The 22,329-nt window shown below is 32.2% G+C and overlaps 3 protein-coding genes and 1 pseudogene across 3 annotated transcripts; 1 reads left to right on the forward strand and 3 right to left on the reverse strand.

Annotated features, from left to right (window-relative positions):
* Positions 1-1,790: 1,790 nt before the first annotated feature.
* On the forward strand, positions 1,791-7,097 carry LOC105109120 (uncharacterized). Its single transcript, XM_011003719.1, has 7 exons — positions 1,791-2,404; positions 2,533-2,619; positions 2,986-3,273; positions 4,409-4,579; positions 4,714-4,767; positions 5,697-5,843; positions 6,390-7,097. The coding sequence occupies exons 1-7, from the start codon at positions 2,207-2,209 to the stop codon at positions 6,765-6,767; spliced, it is 1,323 nt and encodes a 440-aa protein (XP_011002021.1). The 5' UTR covers positions 1,791-2,206; the 3' UTR covers positions 6,768-7,097.
* Positions 7,098-7,356: 259 nt separating this feature from the next.
* On the reverse strand, positions 7,357-10,473 carry PRXIIF (peroxiredoxin IIF). Its single transcript, XM_011003720.1, has 5 exons — positions 10,116-10,473; positions 9,991-10,020; positions 8,612-8,770; positions 8,051-8,145; positions 7,357-7,754 (listed from the first exon to the last, which is right to left on the reverse strand). Exons 1-5 carry the CDS (start codon positions 10,335-10,337, stop codon positions 7,649-7,651), a joined length of 612 nt encoding a protein of 203 aa, XP_011002022.1. The 5' UTR covers positions 10,338-10,473; the 3' UTR covers positions 7,357-7,648.
* Positions 10,474-14,902: 4,429 nt separating this feature from the next.
* LOC105109130 (glucose and ribitol dehydrogenase-like) lies at positions 14,903-17,177 on the reverse strand (annotated as a pseudogene).
* A 687-nt stretch (positions 17,178-17,864) lies between these two features.
* LOC105109122 (probable ran guanine nucleotide release factor) lies at positions 17,865-18,599 on the reverse strand. Its single transcript, XM_011003722.1, has one exon. It carries the CDS (start codon positions 18,547-18,549, stop codon positions 18,016-18,018), a length of 534 nt encoding a protein of 177 aa, XP_011002024.1. The 5' UTR covers positions 18,550-18,599; the 3' UTR covers positions 17,865-18,015.
* Between the last annotated feature and the right edge of the window lie 3,730 nt (positions 18,600-22,329).

The following is a 22,329-nucleotide window of genomic DNA, read 5'->3' on the forward strand; positions in this document are numbered from 1 at the left end:
GAATAGACTGCTATTGATTTCTTCAATTTTAATTGATATATAATTTTTAGAATATAAATGATTTAATTAAGCTAGTTTATTTTTTGTATTTTATTATATTGCATCAAGTTAACAACAAAAATAATTTAAGCAAGCAACCTGCTAGTTATTAAATAGGACGAGATTGTAAGAGTCGTATTTCTTAAATTTTGTCTGGTCCGAAATGCTAGCTATAAGAATCACAAAATATACCTATGAACTAATTAAGTTATAGCCAGATATAAATCATTGTAGTTGAGCACTAATCAGGTTAGTTCCTAGTATTTTCTTACATCATGGTTGACTGTTGATGAGTATATGTCATCTCAACTTGGGGATGTTTACACCTAAAAATGGCCTTTGCGAATTCATTAATATTTACATGTTGATCTCCCTCCCTCTCTCTCTCTTAAAATAAAATAAAAAATGAAGTGGTATTTGAATTGAGCTGCTTAATTAATTATGATTGTGCCCATCACCTCGTTTGTGGGATCTTGTAGTAGAAATATTAAATCTATTTCTTGATGTTGTCCCATTGCTATATATATATATATATGCAAGAATCAAAATTAATGCACTGTCTACTTTGTCTTTATATTTTTATTATTGAGAATAATATAAAATTATTTTTAAAGTATCATTTAACAATTTAAATTTTTAAATTGTCATTGTTTTTTATGTGGTCAAAATCTAAATAATTAAACAATTACAAGCTGGAATCTTATTTTTATTATTCTATCCAATTAAATAAAAAAAATATTAAGTATAAGATGGTGATCGTGCAATTTTAAGCTAAAAAAATTCAATTGTAGTAGAAAATAATATAAAACCAATCACAAAACCTTCTTTTTATTTTTATTTTTGAGTTTATAAATTCATCAAGCAAGCAAAATGATGACATATCTTTCTAGGAGTGATTGACTTTGCCCTTTCGTAAATCCACTTAATTTTTTTCTTTAATGGTGTGCCTACGTCAAGAGTCAGGATTAATAACAAGTATTTATTTATTAGAATCATACAGGAATTTAAGACATTTCCACCATTTAATAATCTGGGTCAAACATCAAAGTTCTATATGGGATCGAGCCATAGAAGTATTTGAGATTCGAGAATAGAAACTAACAAATTTTAATTTAATCCTCGATTTAATATTTTCTTGTTCTTAATTTATCATCCTCATCCCGTAGTTAATTAAAGTCTGTTCTCTCGTAATCATTTATTTCTAAAATACATAATCAGGGATTATCACAAAATTCACCTATACTAATTTATCACAAAATTTCATTAAGATTATTATATCTTTTGAATGTATTAAAATAGTGCCATATCTTATATTAAGATTATTATATCTTTTGAATGTATTAAAATAGTCAAAATAAACGTGAAATCAAAGGGATTGCGGAAGAAGATACAAATTCAAGTTATTTTTCTCTCTATATATATATATATAGTTGGTAAATCTGAGTGTATGTTTAGAGGGTAACGTATCCTATTCACATTGGGATCATATACCTACAGATTAGGTGAAGAAATATGAAATATACAAGCCATGTGGCAACACCAAAGCATAGAGAACATAGCAATTGAGTGCTACTTGGAGTTTAAAAAGGGATAGGACTAAGGAAAGGAGAAGACCGGGAAGGAAAGAAAGCTATGGCTATGAAACTCTTAAAGTGAAAACATTAATGACAAAGTTATATGGTGGCAGATGAAGCACATTCAAGTAGCGCAATAAAAAGGAGCCTGCATATATTGTTGGGTAGGTCTCGGTTTTTATAGTGCTTTCAAGTCGTTGTTTCTTCTCTGTCTTTGTCCTCGATCGGTGCAGCTCCATAGGAACAAAACGAAAGATTTAACACTAACATATATGTATTACTCTTCTTTCTGAATTTGTATCTGAATTCAATGTAAGCAATGATGAACTTGATAGTGAATTTTTAAGACAGGGAGCAGGCCTCTACATATGCAGGTTAATTAACCATCTCCACCAACCTTCCTTCTCGCCATAAAGACCCCAGAAAGAGAGAGAGAGTCATTTTCCATTACCTGTTCTGGTTTCCGTGTGGGTTTGGTGCAAGTGATTAGATTAATTTGTTACTAAACTACTATTATTTTTGTTTTTTCGAGTAATGGTCTGTTAGTCCCCCTCAGTCTCCTTCTGTGTTTCTTTCTTGGCACTGAAAGAAACATGGGTTTTGTGGTGAATAAGAGAGGGTTTCTAGCTCCTCTTCCTCCTCTTGTTCTAGCTCTTATCTTTGTCCAAAGTTTTACTGTTGGTGTGTCAGCCCTAAATTACACAAATTATAGACAAATCAGTGGCATGAGACTTGAAAGGATTCAGAGGCACTTGGACAAGATTAACAAGCCTCCAGTCATGACCATAGAGGTATATATTACATACCTATCTTCTTAAATATTTTACACCAAATTTTTGTTTCTTTGTTCATGTTTTGATTTCATATCGTGTGGGATTAATTAGTTTCTTGTTTTGACATTTTCCTTTGATCTTTACAGAGCCCAGATGGAGATATCATAGACTGTGTTCATAAAAGAAAACAGCCTGCTTTAGATCACCCTCTTTTAAAGAATCACAAGATCCAGGTAAATAACCTGAAAAAACACCTCCTCCCCTCTTCTTGTTTTACCACTATCTTTCAACATTCATCTAGGTTAACTTCCTTTTTGACAATAAACACTACCATATTATAACTTTTTTACGTGTAAAATAAGGTTATGAAGCTCCCCAGTGCTCCTAAATCTTGTGTATGAAGAAGGACTTTCTTGGCTCCATGTATTTTGTCTTCTTCTTTTTCTCTTAAAAAACTCACTATATATTCAATTACTATATATAAAGCTTAAAGGTAAAGCTAAATCTTCTTTTCTCTCTCTCATTCGTTAGATAACATGTAGTAATGTTAACTTTGATTAATGCTAGTAATTATGATGATTATGTCATGTAATTAACAGAGAGAGCCCCCAGAAATGCCTAGAGTGAAAGCGTTGAAAGAGGATGATGAGTTGAGATCAGAAAGAACAAAGAAGAGCAATGAAGCAGAAGGCGTGAGAGGTTCATGGCAAATGTGGCACCGGAATGGGACAAGGTGCCCGCAGGGCACTGTTCCTATTCGTCGGAGCACAGTTCATGATGTGCTGAGAGCCAAGTCTTTGTTTGATTTTGGCAAGAAACAACGAAGATCAATCTCTCTTGCTAGACACATGGATGCACCTGATGTAGTTAGTGGCAATGGACATGAGGTATCCTATCTTCTCCCACCCTTTGAGAAGAGTGCAATTTTGATTTTCATAGCATCAATATATATATATATGGATTATTTTCATATATAGTTATTTCAAAATAATTATGTGCAAGTACATTAAAAAAAATTTCGATTTTCACTACTCATGGATCATATGGTGTGGTGCCTTTAATTAGTTCAGACTTTCTCTTGCACAAAGACAATAAAATTATGCTATTTTGGCTTGAAATATTAATGATGCATTACATTTATACACCTTCATATTTAATGTTTCATTGATAAGAGCTTAATATTTTTTATTTTTCTTTTTTGAATTATGAGATTTCAAAGAACAAATTGCTTCCTAATTATGTAAAATGAGTATGAAAAAATTTTATGATATAACTAAAAATATCTTATTAATAACAGCGTTTAAAAAGACTAATACAAGAAAGTTCATAATTCTTCAAAAACAATAAGAATATTTTTATTTAAAATTTATCTCATCTCTTTACATCATTTTATTTTTTAAAGTGAATATTAGAAAATAATTAATAGCTAATAGGCATGATACTATTATTTTAATCACCATAAAATTTCTTTTCTTTGATATGAGGAGTACTGATGTTGTTTCTACACAATTAAATTAGCAATTATCAAATATTGATTGTTGACATGTTTATAAAGAGAGTTGCGATTGTGCTATAGTCATACAACAATGTTGTATATTTGACATGGGATAATTTCTAGCTCAATTAAATAATAATAATAATTATAAATATTATTTTCAATATTTACAAAGAAAAAGATAACAACTTTCTAGCTCCTACTATAATTATTATTAAAATATAAAATTCACAGTACTTTGAGTTTTGGTATTTTTTTTATTATTATATAAAAAAATTTGTCATGCCACAAAAATGGATCCTAATTTTTTAATACACATAAATTTTATATTTGGTTAGTGTTTCCGGATTAAAAGAATAGATATAAAAATAAAAATATAAAATAAATTTAGTTATATATAATTTTAGAGTTGATTTTTAGATTCTTAAGATATAAAATATAAGATAATTTTCCCCATATCATTTACCTTTAATTTCGTGTTGTATTCATTTTCTACCCTTTGATCAATCTCCTTCTCTGGTTCATAGCATGCAATTGCCTACACTGGATCATCACAAGAGGTGTATGGAGCCAAGGCAACCATTAACGTGTGGGGTCCAACAATCCAAGTGGCCAATGAGTTCAGTCTATCACAGATCTGGATTCTCTCGGGATCGTTCGACGGTTCTGATCTCAACAGCATAGAAGCTGGATGGCAGGTATCTCCTGTGCACACTATTTCAATTATAATTAATTACTATATTTTCTATGGATTAATAAATGGTTTATATATACTAATTATATGTTTAATTAATGGGATTTTCTGAAGTAATGATTTTATTCTACTAGTCAGGTCAGTCCGGAGCTTTATGGTGACAGCAGGCCCAGATTGTTTACTTATTGGACGGTAAGATCTCTGATCATATTTAATTCTCAATTACTAATTAATTCTAATTTATATTTATGTTTATTTAGCAAAACAAAGAGAGACGAAAGGAAAATTACTAAAAAATATAATACAAAGGTAGGGTGGAATTTGTAGTGGCTTGTGAGGCTACACAATATTTATTTTGTTTTAATGGAAATTGTGAGGGATAAAAAATAAAAAATTAATAAAAATTTTATTGTTAATTTCATTGAGATTTAACATAATAAAAATTAGAAATAATTATTTTTAGTTTAATTTACTTTTTATAAAAAAAAATCAAACTAATTTTTTTAAAAAAACAAAACTGAACCAAAACCAGTTCAAATCAACCAGTTTTTATTCGGTTTGATTCTGTTTTTAAAAAAAATGATTTAAATAAGTTTAGTTTGGATTTTTAGGTTTGGCACGGTTTTTTTGGTTTTAGCTTAGTTTGACTTGGTTTGGCTTGATTTTTTTTATTTTAGCTTCATTTTTCTGGTTTTGCTTGGTTTTTAATTGGTTTTTTTAATTTGACTTGGTTTTTTCTGTTTTGGTTAGTTTGATTTTTCAGTTTTAAACTTATAAAATTGAAACCGAACTGGTCAATTTTTTTAATTTTAATCAATTTAATCAGTATTTTTTACAGTTTATTTTTCTAATTATTTTTTTACTTATTTTCTCAGTTTGATTGGTTTTTAGTTTCCTCCCCTTTAATAAAAATTTCATTGATAAATTCAAATAAATGAAAACTGGACAATTCTCTCTTCTCCTGTTCTTCCTTTCTTTTTGTAAACCAAAAAAAAAAAAAACCCGGACAATTAACATTTCTGTCTTCCAAGCTCTAGTGGAAGATATTTTTCCAATCTGATAGGTTTGGGAAAGAAAGAACCCTAGAATGACAGTCATTATTTTAAATTTGTATCTTGCAGAGCGATTCATATCAAGCAACAGGGTGCTACAACCTTCTTTGTGCAGGATTTGTGCAAACCCATAACAGAATAGCCATTGGAGCTGCCATTTCTCCTGTATCATCATACACAGGCAACCAATATGATATCAGCATCCTCGTTTGGAAGGTACGAGCATATTAGTTCTTGCTTCGTAATTGATTAATAATATTTTAAAAAACAATATTAAGAAAAATATTAAAAATATAGATAATATTTTAAGTATTTTGGATTAACCGTATATCAAATTCAAGAAACTTGAATCTAAGATAGTTGGGTCTGGTGGTGCCACATCTAAATCTATTGAATTTGATATTTATGACAGAACCTAAAATATTGAGATTGACATTGTTGTTAGACCAAAAAACCTTAGATAGTGTTTGTTGTAATAAAAGCCTCATATATTTCCTTAAATTTCATGTTAAGAAATAACAGAATCTGATAACAACCCATCCAACTAAACCAATATGTAGTTTAATTAGCTGATAATAATGCTTCTTTTCGTCTTTCTCGTAAGATAACTAGAGAGTTTGACCCGCTCATTTATGTAACTTAATATTTAGAACTTATTGCCTTTAAATTTCTTGCACATTCTACTTATTGCAAAAACTTATTTGTCTAATTAGCTTCTTTTTCTTTATTGTTTTAACTCTTTTTTTTTTTTTTTGGAATTAGGATCCAAAGCTAGGTAATTGGTGGATGAGTTTTGGTGACAACACCCTAGTAGGATACTGGCCAGCTGAGCTATTTACACACCTAGCAAAGCATGCCACCATGGTGGAGTGGGGCGGCGAGGTGGTGAACTCAAGGGCCAACGGCAAGCACACATCGACACACATGGGGTCGGGCCATTTCGCAGAGGATGGGTTCGGAAAAGCAAGCTATTTTCGGAACCTAGAGATTGTAGACTCTGATAACAGCCTCAGTTCAGCCCGAAGTATCTCAACCCTAGCTGAAAACACCAATTGTTACAACATCCAAAGCTCCTACAGCAATGAATGGGGCACACACTTCTATTATGGTGGCCCTGGGAACAATCCACGGTGCCCATGATTATGCTCTTCTTCGTCATCGTCAAGAATTGAAGATATAATTTCTAGGTCCACGTAAATCTCGAGTTCTGTCAAATTCTTTAAATATGTAATTATGTTCATGCTATTTCCATTCTTGTTTCTGCCATGTTTCCCAAGTTTTTGGATGTATTGTTATGAGGAAGGAACGTGTTGGTTCGTAAAATGGGAAAAGTGACATAGCATAAACAGGCATGGAAATAGCTGTATTTTAGCCAGGTATCTCTTATGCCAATTTTTATTTGATTGTATGAAAATCAACCTTATAATCATTTTCTTGGGTTAAAAAATTGCTAGAGGTATATTTTTATTATAAATTGTTCAAGTATTTTTGTTTGGAAATATATTGAAATAATATTTTTTTATTTTTTTAAATTTATTTTTAATATAAATGCATAAAAACAACCCAGAAACAACAAAACAAAAATTTGAAACAAAAAATTAATAAAAGATCAACATTTTTTAAAAAACTTTTAAAATACAAAAACACACTCTCCATGTTTAGAATTTCTAGTCACCGGTGAGAAAATTTTAGATAAGGAAACTAGAACGGGAGAACAAAGACATCGTTGTCACAAAATCCAAGAAGCCAAAGCTAGTTTTTGACGAGCATGTTCAGATTTCATTAGAATTTATGACAAAGCTGAGACTAGAAGTGGGTAAACGCAACTTATTCCCTCCAACGAAAAATTCTAGTACAACACCACAGACAAAACAGCCAAGAGTACTCTGGAATCAAACATATGATACATAGCAACAACCTGGATTATTTTACCAATGGTATCCAAGGTTCAACCCAAAAATGATAGATTGGCAGGCTTGGCATAAAAGCTCCGGTGAATTATAAACATAACCAAAGAAAAATTAGATTTGACCCAGTATGACTTCGCCGCCGGAAACCTTGAAGTCGGATGGAGCTTCCTCTACATTAAGAACCTTCACCTTTCCATCTTCCACATAAGCAGACCATCTACACAAAGTACACAAGAGTCAAATGTCTAATGAAAATATATCCATGATCGACACACGGATCAGTAGAGTCTTGGGTGCATGAAAGTAAATAACCAATATGAACTACGAATTGCATTTTAACTGCCACCTTACAGATAATAACAAATACATGGATGTTTCTTTAGGATTAATTGGCTCAAAGCCCACTCAGCAAAAAGAAAAACAGGGAAATCAAATGAGATCCCTAGATCAGATAATTCAGAATGCTGGGAAACGCATGTTAGAACACCAAGAACAGACATGGCAGCATCATACCTTTCAGAGCGATGCCCTAGCAAAGCAACAGAGAGATCTTTATTTAATTCCAAGCTCTTGTGAAGGCTCCCATCAAAGTCTCCGTAAAATTCAATCTAAAATAGAAAAAGGCTAGTTAAAAGGGAAATAAAGTGAAGAAGATACTGCTTATTGGCACAGTTAACTACCCTAACAAGATGACATTGTTCCTGCAGAGAGGATAAAACTTCTACAGTATGGAAATAATAACAGCACCGATGCTTCTTGGGATTAAGTGGCCGGAAAATTAACTCCACTTGCAGACATCTTATGAAGCAGCAAACAGTACATGGTTTAGTGATGTCACATAAATGCACAACTGGGGAATAAAGCCATTAAGGTCATGTCTACTTTGGAGAATTATCTAGTTTTCTAGGAAATTTCCTAGAATATAGAAAACTGTAAAGATTCAACCATAAAGTTTAACTGAAATTGAGACATTACAAAATAGGAGACAAGCAAAATCAAAACAAATAGAAAAGGTTTTCAGATCACATGTAAGAAAAGAGAAAGGAATGTATATGATTCACAATAATCACTTACAGCATCTTTAGCTTGAAGTTTCTCTGCCCAAGCATTCATAGTATATGGATCGTTAACAGCCACACAAATGACAGAATCAATCCCTTTAGCCTTGAACTTATCAATTATATTTTTGTAACTAGGCACATGCTGCTGTGAACAAACCCCTGTGTACGCTCCCTGGACATGGTAAACGCAATACATGAAAATAGTTTTCTATCAACAAAATTAAGTCACAAAATAAAAAGAATCATGTTTTAGCTATTTAGGTCATTCTTTATCAAATCTTTTGACTTGAGAATCTTATTCCCAAAACAAATTAATATCGCTTTCACACTTTCTTGAATAAAAAACCACCCTCTTCTCCTCTTCCCCATTGTCATCCACACCAGTGTTTGCGTTGAAACAACAATCATTTCGGCTTCCAACTTCATGTCCATCATACCAAAAGGAAAAGTGCAATAAGAGGATTAATTGTCTTTAGTGCTGTCCGTTGACTTGTTTGTGATGCATAGCATGGGGTTAACTTAAATGGTTAATTTCACAAGCTTGACATCTACTTGAAGCTATTTATAATTTTTTCCTGATTAGAAACCAAGTTTTTAAGTCAGGTTCATAGGAGAAAAGGACCCTTACAAGTGAGGTTTGTTTCACCTATTTGTCTAGTACAATCCAGATTTCTCTTGGCTTATATATATATATATAAAGAACTTCACAAATTAACTATATTTTGGATTGCATTTGACTTTGTGCTCGCATGGGCTTTCCTTGTTCCAATAGAGACAACGGAGAAGAAACAAAAAGAGAGAGTAAGAATATAACAGCACTCATTTTGATATACAATGTCATGTAGAGACCAATTACAACACTCATGAGTATCACTAATGAAATAATCTCTGCATAACAGGAGATAAGGATGAATTTTCCAAATAACCTTGTTAATTTAACATCATGGATAGCACAAATGCAGCCACTGAACATTATGCTAACCTTGAATCACTAACTGCAGCCGAGCAATAATTGTCTCCTTTTTTTATGCCAGTCACTTGCAAAGTTCAAGACATTTTAAATATTTAATCACAACACTACTAGCGTCTGGCCTAATCGTAGTGAGCTCCCTGTACTTGCAAGGAGGTTACAGATTCGAATCCTGACTAAGAGTATTTGAGCTTAAAATATGCCCCATTACAAGAGAATGGCAGATTAAACCTTCATCTTTTATCCCTAGACTGCTTAACCACTGATTATGGGCTGTAGGGTCCTACCAATAGCCAAAAAAAAAAAAAGGAGACCTAATTGCCAACAATCAATTAAAATTATACCCAAAAAAAATTCAATTTCCACCAAATATGTAATAAAAGAAGCAGGAAAATATGAATTAAAATGCAGAAGATACTTACTGGGAGGCCGAAGATGACAACCTTTTTGCCCTGAAAATATGAAATTAAAGAAAACAAATCACAATTAATTAAAACATTAAGAAATTGGTATTTTACGTATTTAATTTCTCAATTAATTAGCCAACCTTGAAAATGTCTTTTAATGGAGTTGTTGAGAATTTTGAAGAAACACCTTCGTCCCAGGTCCGGGATTTTTGGAGGGAAACGCCGGGTGCAGCGGAGACTATGTCAGTCCCGACTGCAACCTTAGCGTAGGATCTCCAAGATCCTCCGATGATTCCGAGACTATCAGCCATTGACTTGAGGAGGCAAGAAGGGCTTGTTCGCTTGAGGATTGCAGATGCCATGGCTTTACTACGCTTTACTCGATTGTGTTTCACTCTTGTTTGTTTGCTGTTGTTTACGCAAGTTTAAGGTTTCTTTGCTGTTGGGGAGGAGGGTCTATCAAAATGAAAGTAGTGAACGACATTCACTGGGTCGTTTGGAATTGTGTTTCTTTAAATTTAAATTTAAATGTTTTTATTAAAAATTATTTTTTTTATTTTTAAATTTTTTTTATCTACTAATTTTAAAAATTATTTTTTAAAAAATAAAAAAAATATTATTTTAATATATTTTTAAATCAAAAGTACTATAATCTCATATCTATAATCAAGTTTAAGCTTATAACTCTAACAAAACTAATTTTTGATATTTTATACATTATTAACTCAATACATTTGATTTTTTAAAATTCAAATAAGTCAGAATAATGTTTTGTGGTTACTATAAAAATCTAGGCATATGAAATTTTTTATTTAAAAATATAAATTTTTAAAAATAAATAATTGGATAAATTACTTGATTTAATACATTAGAAATATTTGCGATACCCGCAAAACTTTTGTATGCAATTTTAATAACAAGAAAATAAAATCAATATAGTAATAGGAAAAAAATAACCATGTGAAAAAAAAATTAATACCTATAATTTTATGTTTATTAGACATATCAGATTTTTCTATATTTTTATTAGTATTTTTAGCTGGTCACTAAAAAAATGTTATTTATACTAAGGATTTTTTATCATTATTTATATTAAATAAGTGATATAGATTGAATTGAGTTGAGTGAGTTTTAAATATTTCGACTTATAATATTTATTTATTAAGTTTTATCATTTATATAATATATACATTTTAACGGGTTGAATTAGGTTGGATAATGTAAATTTATAGCTACCCTAGTATTTTTTAACAAATTAATTAAAAAAACTAAAATATATAAGAAAAATATTGTATGCATGCCTTGATTTACTGTATATAATACAATTTTTAACTAAAGGGAAAAAAAAAAAACACAGAGAACTGTCTTCAAACGCCTACAATGATCTTTTCACTTGATTCATTTGACATTCTAGAATTGTTTAGGTCTTTCCATGATTTTTTTATATTGTAAAATTATTTTATTACCCTTAAAAGCAAAAAAATAATATATATATATATAGCTACAATATGATGACTCATTTTGCCATTATAATTAAATTTGAAAAGCTTGACTACAGGGATTTAGTCATCATTTTATATCTTTATTTTTTAAACATGTTTTTGGTCCTTAAAGGCAGTGTGATATTTTTATAAATAACTACTTAAGGGCGGCTGGCTCTGTGGTAAAAAATATCTTCTCCAATCTATTTGATTCATCCTAGCATTTTGTTTTTTTATTTATGCAGTGCATGCGTTCAATAAAACTCCGATTCGATCCTAATAATTGTTTTTTTAAAAAAAAATCACCTTTCAAATTTGCAAATCAATCTTTTAAGTTATTTTTTTTATTTTATTTTATTTTATATTTTTTTAATTGATTTCTCAAATTTGATTTTGTTTTTAATTTCATCCTCCTTCAAGTTTTTAATTTATTAAATTTGGTTCTATTCTTTTAATTTTTTTATTTAATATATTTTTTTATTTATTTTATTTTTCAATTTCATCATTTTTTTTCATATTCAGTGCTCATTTTTTTTTAATTTAATTCTTTAATATTAAATTGGTTGATAATTGAACTTCTTAATTCAAGTCTATAATTTCAAGGGTTAGAAATTTAGAATATCAACATAAGTTTAGAAGATTCACCTGGATTATTTGTTATGGATTAAAATAGTAAATTTATTGTTTTGTCCTACAAAGTCTTTCACGCTTTCTCTTTCAATTATTATGGATTAACAATTTTTTAATTGATCAAGGTTATTTTTATCTTTTTACATTTTTTATCAAAAGGTGAATTTCTAAAATACCCTTAAAATCAAAACAACACTTAACTTGTGTGGGTTGTTTTTTAAATTCAGATGCTTGATCCTAATCTTAAGGGCAATTTGGTATTTTAATTAATATTGATAATAATTAAAAAAATATTTTATTTTTTTATTTTATCATTCGATGTTAAATTGGTTGAGAAATAGACTTCATAAGTGATTTTTATTTTTATTTTTTGCTTTGTATAGGGTTGATGCTCAAAATTACAAGCATTTATTTTTTATAATATAATTAAGTTAAATTTGTTTTAAAAAACAAACTTATTAAAACCAGTTGGGTCTATGAACAAAGTCATGGGGTGACCAAGGTCATCCAGTATATTGTTGTCAAATTTTTTTCATCTTAATGTTTTCTTATAAACTATATCATGCTTTTACTACTCATCTAACTTATATTTGAATCCATAAAATCAATTAATTCATATAATTTCAACTTATATATAATTTAATTAGAAACTTGTGCTATACAAGGAGTTGGGCTTAGATATTTTAAAATTTATCTGCCTGCCTAACTTTAATAACTTTACCAAAAAGTCTCCAAGTTCTTAATATGTTTTTATATATAAAAAAATATTAAGAACTTGGAGAAAATCATTCGACAACACATAAGAGAGTGCGAGCCAATCAATTGGCCTTAGATAAGATAAAGTTATGACAATGTAATATCTTCTTATCTTTCCATACTTTAGATCAATTCTTTTATCATAAATATTTGATGATATTTGAAAATATAATATGATAAGAAATAGGATTATAGTGTTTAGATAGTAGATGATGATCATACATTCATATCAATATTTCATTGTTAGGAACTAGAAGAGTAGAGGATTGGTGGTTGAGGTCTCAACTCTTGTGAAACAATCATTTTATAAAGTTTTGGAACCCTTTAATAATTACGTCAATGGCTTTATAACAAGTGATTGTAATAAATGAAGAAATAAACATTTAACTCTAAATGCTAAAATGTTTGTTCTTAGTCTTTTGTGATAAATGTTTTAAGAATAAAGATTATGAATAATTTACCTAGGTAGATTGAAGGGTATTTATAGCTTTTGTATTAAAAACCATGTTCTTTTTTTCAAATGGTCAAAAGTCTTTTTCTCTTGAACATCTTAATAAGAAATTTTTTTTTTAAATTAACATTAATACTAATGAAAATATCTCTTACACTATATTAATATTAATGAGAATTACATGTTTACATCATTAGTTCTAACAAATAAATACAAGAGCTATAAAATACTTTTTAGACCATATTTCAACACAATATTAATATTAATGAAAATAATAATTTCGTAACATTTATGTTGATTTAAATATATTTGAATCTTAAAGAACTTTTATACACCTAGGGATATAGGAAAATCATTACCTTAAGTTTTTAACATCTCGGGTTAAGAGTTTTAAGAATAGCCTTACGACCCTCATATGAAGTCAATAAAGATCATTGATTATATCTTTGAATTTTAAATGATTCTAAACCCAAGGATGTTCAGTCTTGACACCTTTCGGGTGCATATATATTTAAGCTTAACACATAGTTAAGCTTAAGAGAGTTAGTGTGACATCTTATCAAACCCACAAGCATTTAGGCTAAGCACTTAGTTAAGCCTAATAGTGTTGGTTTTGACATCTTATTAGTCTTATAAGTGTTTGAGCTTAACATATAACTGGACCCAATAAGTTCAATATGATATCTCATAAAACTTATAGGCACTTGAGCTCAACATGTAGTCGAGCCCAATTGAGTTGAGTCCATCATCTTATTAGACTCATAAATGCTTAGGCTCGGTGTGTTGCTAAGCCCTATAAAGTTAGGTTTGATATCTTGTTAGACTCACAAATGCTTGAACTCAATATGCCATCGAGCCTAATGGAGTTGAGTTTGGTATCTCCCGTAACTCACAAGAGTTTAGGCTAAGCACATAATCAAATCTAATAGAATTGGGTCTAATATTTTATGAAACCTACAGACGTTTGGACACAGCACGTAGCTAAGCTTAGGTGTGTAAAGTCTCCACTTTATCTCCAATCCTTCTATTCATGGCCTTTCAAGCACACAAGGTTGATCCATCAATATTGATTTTGTTTACTCTATATCATTAAAGATTTCATTGTATCTATAGTTATGATTAATCTTTCACCTTTGTTATTAAGCTCTCATTTTTTTTAAAGAGTTGTTTAGTGTTGGTTGTTTTTCAAAGTGTATTTTACTCATAAATAAATTAAAATAATATATTTTTTTTATTTTTAAAATAAATAAATTAAAACAATAAAAAAAATATATAAAAATTTTAAACAATAAAAATTAAATTTTAACCAATCTATGTCTACCGCACTCCCAAATAAAGAGTAAAAAGAGGACCTATTCAAAAACCGTTGTTCAATATTAAAAAATAAAAAATACATAGATATAACAATAAAGATTAAATTATATAAAAACATGAGACAATTGGATGAAACAGTACTACCATCTTTATGTGATTGTAGAGATTCAAAGATTTCAAACTGGATAAAAAAAGATTTTACCATGCAACTAATAATTCTCACTCGAAAATAGAAGAAAGATGGCAAGAAGACAGAAGAAGGATCATTTGAAAATACACGAAAGATCAAAGCAAACCGACCTCTAGATTAGTATTTATTTTAGTTTTGTGCAAATTCGTTAGATTTGTAAACAGAAGGGAAAATCTAATTTACAACCTCATTCCTAGTAATTTGCCAAGCGCAATTCACCAGTCATCTCTGCAATAAACCATACTTCCATGGCGAGCCAAAAGAGCAGCAAGCAATATCAAGCATTGACGCAATAACATCACCTGCAATGTAAACAAGATCCACAATCTATAAATAACCTTAGAAACAAACAAACAAATAAATAAGCATAGAAGATACAGTGGCACCCTCAGTTGAACTGTAGTCCAGCAACTCTGCACTTCCTCCATAGGCAGCAAGAGATGTTGTGTTGATAACACAACTTCCTGCTTTCATATGCTTCAAACAATGCCTTTATACCAATTAGAAACAAAAAGATCAAAGCAATAGGCAAATTGTTTCCGCAGTTTTTCTCTCTTACTTGGTCAGGAAGAAGTAACCAAAGATGTTGGTTCTAAACATCCTCTCAAGCCAAGCCTCGGTGACCTCTACCAGTGTTGTAATATAATGTTGTACAGCTGCATTGTTCACCAGAATATCTATCCACCCATATTCGCGCGCTACATGATCAACAACACCCTTGCAATTATCTTCGATGCTAACGTCTGAAGGTATTGCCCCAAGTATCAGCTTCAGGGAGTCAACCTTATCTCTATCCTCTATGCCTTCAACATATGTAAAGGCCCCTCTAGTGCAAAATGATAGCAAACAGAGCAGCCTTTCCCTGCCACGAAGTTGAATATATAGTAGGTCTTTCATCTACTGTTCCGATTGGAAAACGATAAGCAAACAGAAAAACTGAAGTGCAGAACAATTGTGAGCTTGAAGCTAGTTAGAGGGCTTGTAGTCAGGGTTGATGTATTGTGGAAGTGGGTGCATGGCATATTCTTCGACTGGCTGTTGTGGTTGAGCTTTTCCTTCTTGGTTGCCATCCTCTGCCACTGCCACAAGGTATTGGATACCTGTTCTTGTCCAAAAAGAGACATAAACAACCAAAGAGGGAACCGTTTCACTCGATGGAGAGCAGCTTGCAATGAAAGGATTTTTACAGACTATCAAGCAAGCCAGGTGCCAGGTAGAACAGAAGAGGACAGTGATTGAAGAGGAGGGTCTGCCAAGTGTCTTGTTAATTGCCAGGTGTGCAGCCCATCTCGCACGTGTTTCATTGACGATTTTCCTGTCAGGACGTTGCTCGTGATTCCATCGATGAAAAAGCAGGAATCTGGCTTCTGTTTGTGATGCGAAAACAGAGAGGGGAGAAAGGTAGAAACTTCAGTTTTGAAACAGAGGCTGGCAACTTTGGTGTTGTAATACATATAATATGATTTTACCCTAAACTCAACCTCATATTTAACATAAAACAAATTTAGAGTGTGATATTTTAATTTTTTTTGTTAATTATAATTTTAAATTAATGCATGTTATTTTTAAGTATTATTTTTATTTGTTAATTATAAAGATAATTAATAATAAAAATAATGAAACATAACAATGTGTATTTTTTTACATGTAAATGGCATATTTGAAATTTTAAACAATTGTACATAATACCCATATATTCACTTGTAAATTAATGACTTAAAATCATAATTAAAGTAATAATAATAAGAAAAACTCGTAATTAAAAAAATAACACAACATAATAATACATTTGAATCTATTTATATCTTCGACGACAATGATACATTATACCATACATCAAATCTAGACTTTGAAGATTCATGATGATTAAAACCATGATTCAAAATGGTAATTTTATTTAAAATTGTGATTCAGAATAACAATCATGTTAAACTATCTCATTCTCCTAATACTTTTCAAACAGTATCATTCTCTGAAATTTTATGCAAACCATGTCATTTTTCAAAAAAAATCCAAGTTCTATCTTAAGTCTTGTCCTTGATTCTTAACTTTTGGAGCAAATGGTATAACTAGCCCTACACGGTAAGAAACTACCCGTGGGTGGCCAAGAGAAATAACCAATTGTTTGTAAATATCCAGAAGAAAAAACTTGATAATGCCCCACCAGCACAATCGTAACTATATATGCCATCGAGCATGTTATGGTCCATCGGGAATAATCCGCCTCAGATGAGCAACAGGAACATTGTACTTCATACATGAATGGTTTGATGCTTTGATACTTTACAGGCTGTTTCGAAATGGTGCAGGTATAATATTCAAAAGTCACTGCAGCTATAGCAGAATCTCCAGCATATCTATCGCATAAACTGCAATACATGCTTGTTCCATAAGTCTCAGAAACAAGTAAGATCATACGACACAACTTGGCAGGAGAGGACAACGGGAATCAATATCACCGGCTTACAACTTGCATGCATCAAACAGTATTATCTGGAGCAAGTTCATCAAAGAGAGAAAAACACAACTGCAGCATTTAAACCAATTCCTAAATTCAAATATGCAAAATCTAAAACAATCTAAGCAAAATCATTTTATGCACTGGGGATAAGGGTGTTGGTGCATGAGCTGTGGCCTTCTTTCGTTTTCTGCTCTATGCATCATTCAGTTCATTTTTCATAGACCCAATGGACATACAACAGAGGAAGTACTCCACAGATCAACGTATATGTTGGATGAGCAGGGAATAAAACAAAACCAAATGCATTATATTCATGAAATCTGATGCGGTCATGTCACAAAACAGAATCATAAATCAACATTGCCGTCTCTATGCCATTATGCAGCTAACATTGTTTTATCTTGTGTTCAGAAAACAAAACTGCTATTAAAAACCCATTTTGGAGCAGGAGGTATCAAGGCATGAAAAAAGAACAAGTGGCCCAAAATAGTGTACTAAAAGCATCGATCAAAAAGGCCAGTTTCATAACTTCAAACAGACTTTGGCCTTCCCCTGACTGGACTCTGGAGTGAATACAAGAGAGACGTGGGTATCATTCGCAATGACTTTAGGGTTACTTCAGAAAACTTTGCACATAATAATTTACACACTAGCATTTGATTTAATCTCATCAAATTGAAGTTACTTAGAAAGCTACTAAACTAGTCCAAATAACCAAATATTGAAAGATGTACCAAAACTATATCTTCCCTATGCGTCAATTACCAGAACCACCAAATAGGGACCAGTCATTGACTTTGAAACTAGAAACAGCGACCTTAAAAACCTCAGACATGGGCAAGAACCCAGACTGCGCGGCAGGAAGTAACCCGGGGCCAACAGCGGAAGCACTTTCACTCAAAGGGCTAATCAAAATGGGCTCATTAGCCACAACGAGAACATCAGTCCCAGCATTCTTAAGTCTAAGATTGGCCAGATAAACCCGCACAACATTCTGGGCTTCCCTTCCTTGTCGTCCTTTGGAAATCCCCATCTGCCCAATCGCTGTTGTAACAAGAGCTGAAGAATCCCCAATGGGAACCTCAACCACCGCTGAATGGTCAACCAGAGTAAACCCTTGAGCGTCTTGCTCATTCGCGAGGTCTTGAAGAAACCAAACGGCGCTTCCATTGTCGTTGATATCAGGCTTCAAATCTAGTAGCTCGAAAACCAAGCTTTCATCTCGACTTGGTTCCGCGAATACTTCTTGATGGTCTGGAACTTGTCGAATATTGCTAACATCCTGCAACATAAAAACAGTTTTTTTCGTAAATCAATGGCATAAACAAAAATAATAATAACAATAGTAATGAGCTGAGATTTTTATTTTCACAATTATACAATAATATTTAATACATCAACTCAAGTTAAATGAATTATTTTTAAAAAATAATTTATTTTAAAATTTTATTATTTAATATTATATTAATTATAAATAGAGTTTAATAATTTATTTTTATTTATTTCTTATTAAAAATATAAAATTAAAAATTATTTTAATATATTTTAAATTAAAAAATATTATTCATCACATGATATCATATCATAAATAATAAAGCTAAGTATGAAATCTTAAAAGGTAGAGCTCAATTAATTAGATTTTATATTTATTCTTTAGAAATCACTAATTCAAGTTCTATAAATATCGGAATCACATAAAACTTATATAATTATTAATTTTATGATTTATGGGATTAGTTGAAATATATGATCAAACACTCATATTAAAAAAAAAAAAACTAGGAATAAATAAGCTCTTATACTAATTTATTGATAGCATTCCTTTATGTCCTCCTTCTGACTGCCTTCTATAATCGAATTGCCAGTCACTTGCCTGTCTCATATTTTAGATGAAGAAGATTCAAATGAATAAAATTCTTCAGTCCTTTTTAGTAGAAATTATTTAATGATGCAAGAAAAATCAGTTGTAGAAGGGTGAGGTCCACCGCCCATGAACTTACACACATCTGATTTATCTCCTCAGGGATTCAAAGAAAAAAAACAAAGACATTACCCAACAAGTCTTTCCTGCTTCAAGAACTTTTGCTTATAAGAACGTCCAGGAAGATGTACTCTACACAGAATCGACACATTACAAATCCCTTCTGTTACAAACTTTGCTAATGGCTTGTGCGATCTTCATCCTCCTCATCGCCTCTTGCTTAAGTCCAAACTATGTTGCTTATGCATAAAATGATACACTCAAACAAGGCCAGCTGCTCCGGCACCACGAGCAGCTAATTTCTCCAGGAGGGGTCTATTGGGTTATTGCTATTAATTGGTAACACTTTTGCAGTCTATCCTAAGAAGTAGGGTTATCATTGTCAAAAGACTATAATGTTAGTTGCATCATCATTGATAAAAATGGTGCAACCCATGTGTTGCCATCATTAATGCCATAATTTGTGCTATAATTTATGGCCTTTTATCTGCCATGAATTGCCTATAAATAGAGGCATTGTTTGTGAGCAAAATGAGAAAGTGTGTTAAGAGTAAAGAGAGAAAGAAAAAGTTGCCAAGAGCAGCAATGAGTTGGGAGTTGGGTGAGAGTAGGTGTAATCCTTCTCCTCCATGTATTTGTTTTGTATTCTTTCTCTATCTCTAATAATATCGACTCTCTTGTGGATGTAGGCAATTTTCCGAACCACGTTAAATATTGTGTTAGTATACTTGGCCTCCTATAAGAAAATATCAGTACATCACCGGTCAGATTCCCCAACAATTGGTATCAGAACACATGATTTAAAGTGGTGTTTGATTTTGCTCAAAAATAAAAGTTGTCAAAATTATGTTTTGACCATACCACTGTGTAGAGGAGAAAGAGATAAAGCCATTGTTGAAAACCGCGTCAAAATCAGACATCAGACATGGCTGCACACGTCGTCCTGCACTGGCAAAGTGGCTGGCCACGCGTGCCACGCGTCACACACGTCTTCTTCGCTTGGATGGGTTAACCCGACCCAAATACCAAATGACCCAACTCATATGCCAGATCCGGATGATGACGACATCATCATGGCGTCACAATGTCGTCAGTATACACAGGTGACATGCCATGTCAGCAGCCACGTTAACATTGTGGGACCCACTTGCCATGTCATCAATAATAAACTAATAGTAAATTGAGCCGAGCCGAGGGAAAGGATCTAGTGTAGTTGATTCTACTAGCAACTAGATTTGAGATCGAATCTGGACCACTGATCAGGCCAGAATTCTTTTGATCAAATCTTAGCCGTTTGAAGTGCGATTTGGACAATTTCAGACTTGTTTCCAGCTAATTTGATCATTCTAGATGCAAATGGTACAGTCCGATCATTGAGATTGAGACCAGAAATAGTGGTGGTGAATTATTAAAGAGAGATTGCTCGACTAGGAGGCATCTGATGGTCATTGTGGTGGTCGATGGAGATGAAGATGAAGAAATCATATATGTTTGTCCAATTACATGTGTTGAACTGTTATGTGGAGAATTTTAATTGCCTTGAAAGAAGGTAAAATTGGGACACTCTAGACACCTGATCATGTGGATAATTTGAGATGGAGAGTGACATTTAATGAAGACCAATCTTGACAAATCTAAACACTGGTAGTCTCGCTAGTTGTTAAGAAATCAGGTATGAAACCAAAATATTCCAGATCACTTGCAAAGGAAAGTCGTGAAAAAGCTAGCAAATGATTGTATATATGAAAACACAGTATGATGGATAGATATGGCCTAAGTTATGGCTAAGATATTGGGTTTTAAGCGAGACCGTTGTGACCCCTCCAATCTTTCCTGGGAACTTGCTTAGTGGAAGGATTATCCATATGGTATTATTTTTTTATATGTGACAGTTTATTATGAAACTGTTGAAGTGTAGCAGGATGACGACACAAAGGAACAGTTGGGTTCCGTATAATCAAGGATTTGATGGAGTGGTGATTTCTCCAAAGAAAGATTCGGTGACTGTAATTTCTTGATAAGAGAATTGATGAAGACCCCGATAATGGAAAAGAAATATAGCAAGGGGATAAAGATTAATACCCTATTTTGACTTGGACAGGTGTTGTGACAGGATGAGTTGTTGTTAAACATAAACAAGGAATAGGAAGAAATCTGGAGAACAACAATTGCATAAGGGCACATGGAGATTGTGTAGGAGTACCTAGAGGATCCAATAAGGCACTGTAATGAGACAATAGGTGCAAGGAGAAGAAGAGTTCCTAGATGAAGCTCAGAGTAGAGACTGTGTGAAAGTTGTACAACAAAAAGTTTCTTGTGCTCTTTATGAAGGCAACAGGCGAGGACCTTTCCAATACATGCAATGATGGAAAGATGAGTTGTTGTAGATGCACCTAATTAAGGGGGTGCGACCGCCTATAATGAAAGGCGAAGACATCAAAGGGAGTTGGTGTGGGTGGAGCTATCAAGCAAAAAAGTGTAAAAGCTCCAAACATAGAAATCAAGATGGACGATTGCAAGGAGTGTACTGCAACTCTCTCTTTCTATGTGATCAACAGCAGTGATCTCTCCCATAGTCCATATAGTGGTAGAGAATTTTTTTTTAGCCACTTTAAAGCTTCCCAGCTAAAGGAGGATGCGACTGCTTGTGAAAGGTAAAGACACCTTAAAGAGAAGGTGTGAGGGCCACGAGATGAGCCCAGGATCAAACCGCCACGTGACAACAAGCGGAGACACCTTAAGAGAAGGTGTAAGGGTCGTGGAAGAAACCTAGTTCAGAATGCCCTAGAGTCGATGTGATGGTGAGATATGAGTGAACAGATGGATAGCCAATGAAGTGGCTATGATAAGTATGGAGATAAAAGCCGAATTGACTTTCATGGATATTGCCCCCATGCTAAAGATCAATGAGTTAGAAGACATTTGCCTTGAACAATAAGTGGATGACTTGTGGAGCATTAAGACGCAATTGTTATGTAGGAGCAGATGGCATGCACAGGTTTTTAGAAAAAATTGACTCTTGTCAAGGTGTTAAGCTCGATAATGGCATTGTAATACTTAAAGTATGAAGACAGATATGGATCAACCTTT

This window comes from Populus euphratica, unplaced genomic scaffold (assembly GCF_000495115.2).
Source record: "Populus euphratica unplaced genomic scaffold, PopEup_1.0 scaffold205.1, whole genome shotgun sequence".
Taxonomy (NCBI): Eukaryota; Viridiplantae; Streptophyta; class Magnoliopsida; order Malpighiales; family Salicaceae; genus Populus; species Populus euphratica.

Bases quoted from the DNA above. Each gene is read 5' to 3' on its own strand.
- LOC105109120 (XM_011003719.1), top strand. From the start codon at position 2,207: ATGGGTTTTGTGGTGAATAAGAGAGGGTTTCTAGCTCCTCTTCCTCCT. The intron at 3,274-4,408 runs GTATCCTATCTT...TCTGGTTCATAG, and splicing joins TTAGTGGCAATGGACATGAG to CATGCAATTGCCTACACTGG. The intron at 5,844-6,389 runs GTACGAGCATAT...TTTTGGAATTAG, and splicing joins TCAGCATCCTCGTTTGGAAG to GATCCAAAGCTAGGTAATTG.
- PRXIIF (XM_011003720.1), bottom strand. From the start codon at position 10,337: ATGGCATCTGCAATCCTCAAGCGAACAAGCCCTTCTTGCCTCCTCAAG. The intron at 10,021-10,115 runs GTTGGCTAATTA...TCATATTTTCAG, and splicing joins CATTAAAAGACATTTTCAAG to GGCAAAAAGGTTGTCATCTT. The intron at 8,146-8,611 runs GTAAGTGATTAT...TTTCTATTTTAG, and splicing joins AACTTCAAGCTAAAGATGCT to ATTGAATTTTACGGAGACTT.
- LOC105109122 (XM_011003722.1), bottom strand. From the start codon at position 18,549: ATGTTGCAGGATGTTAGCAATATTCGACAAGTTCCAGACCATCAAGAA.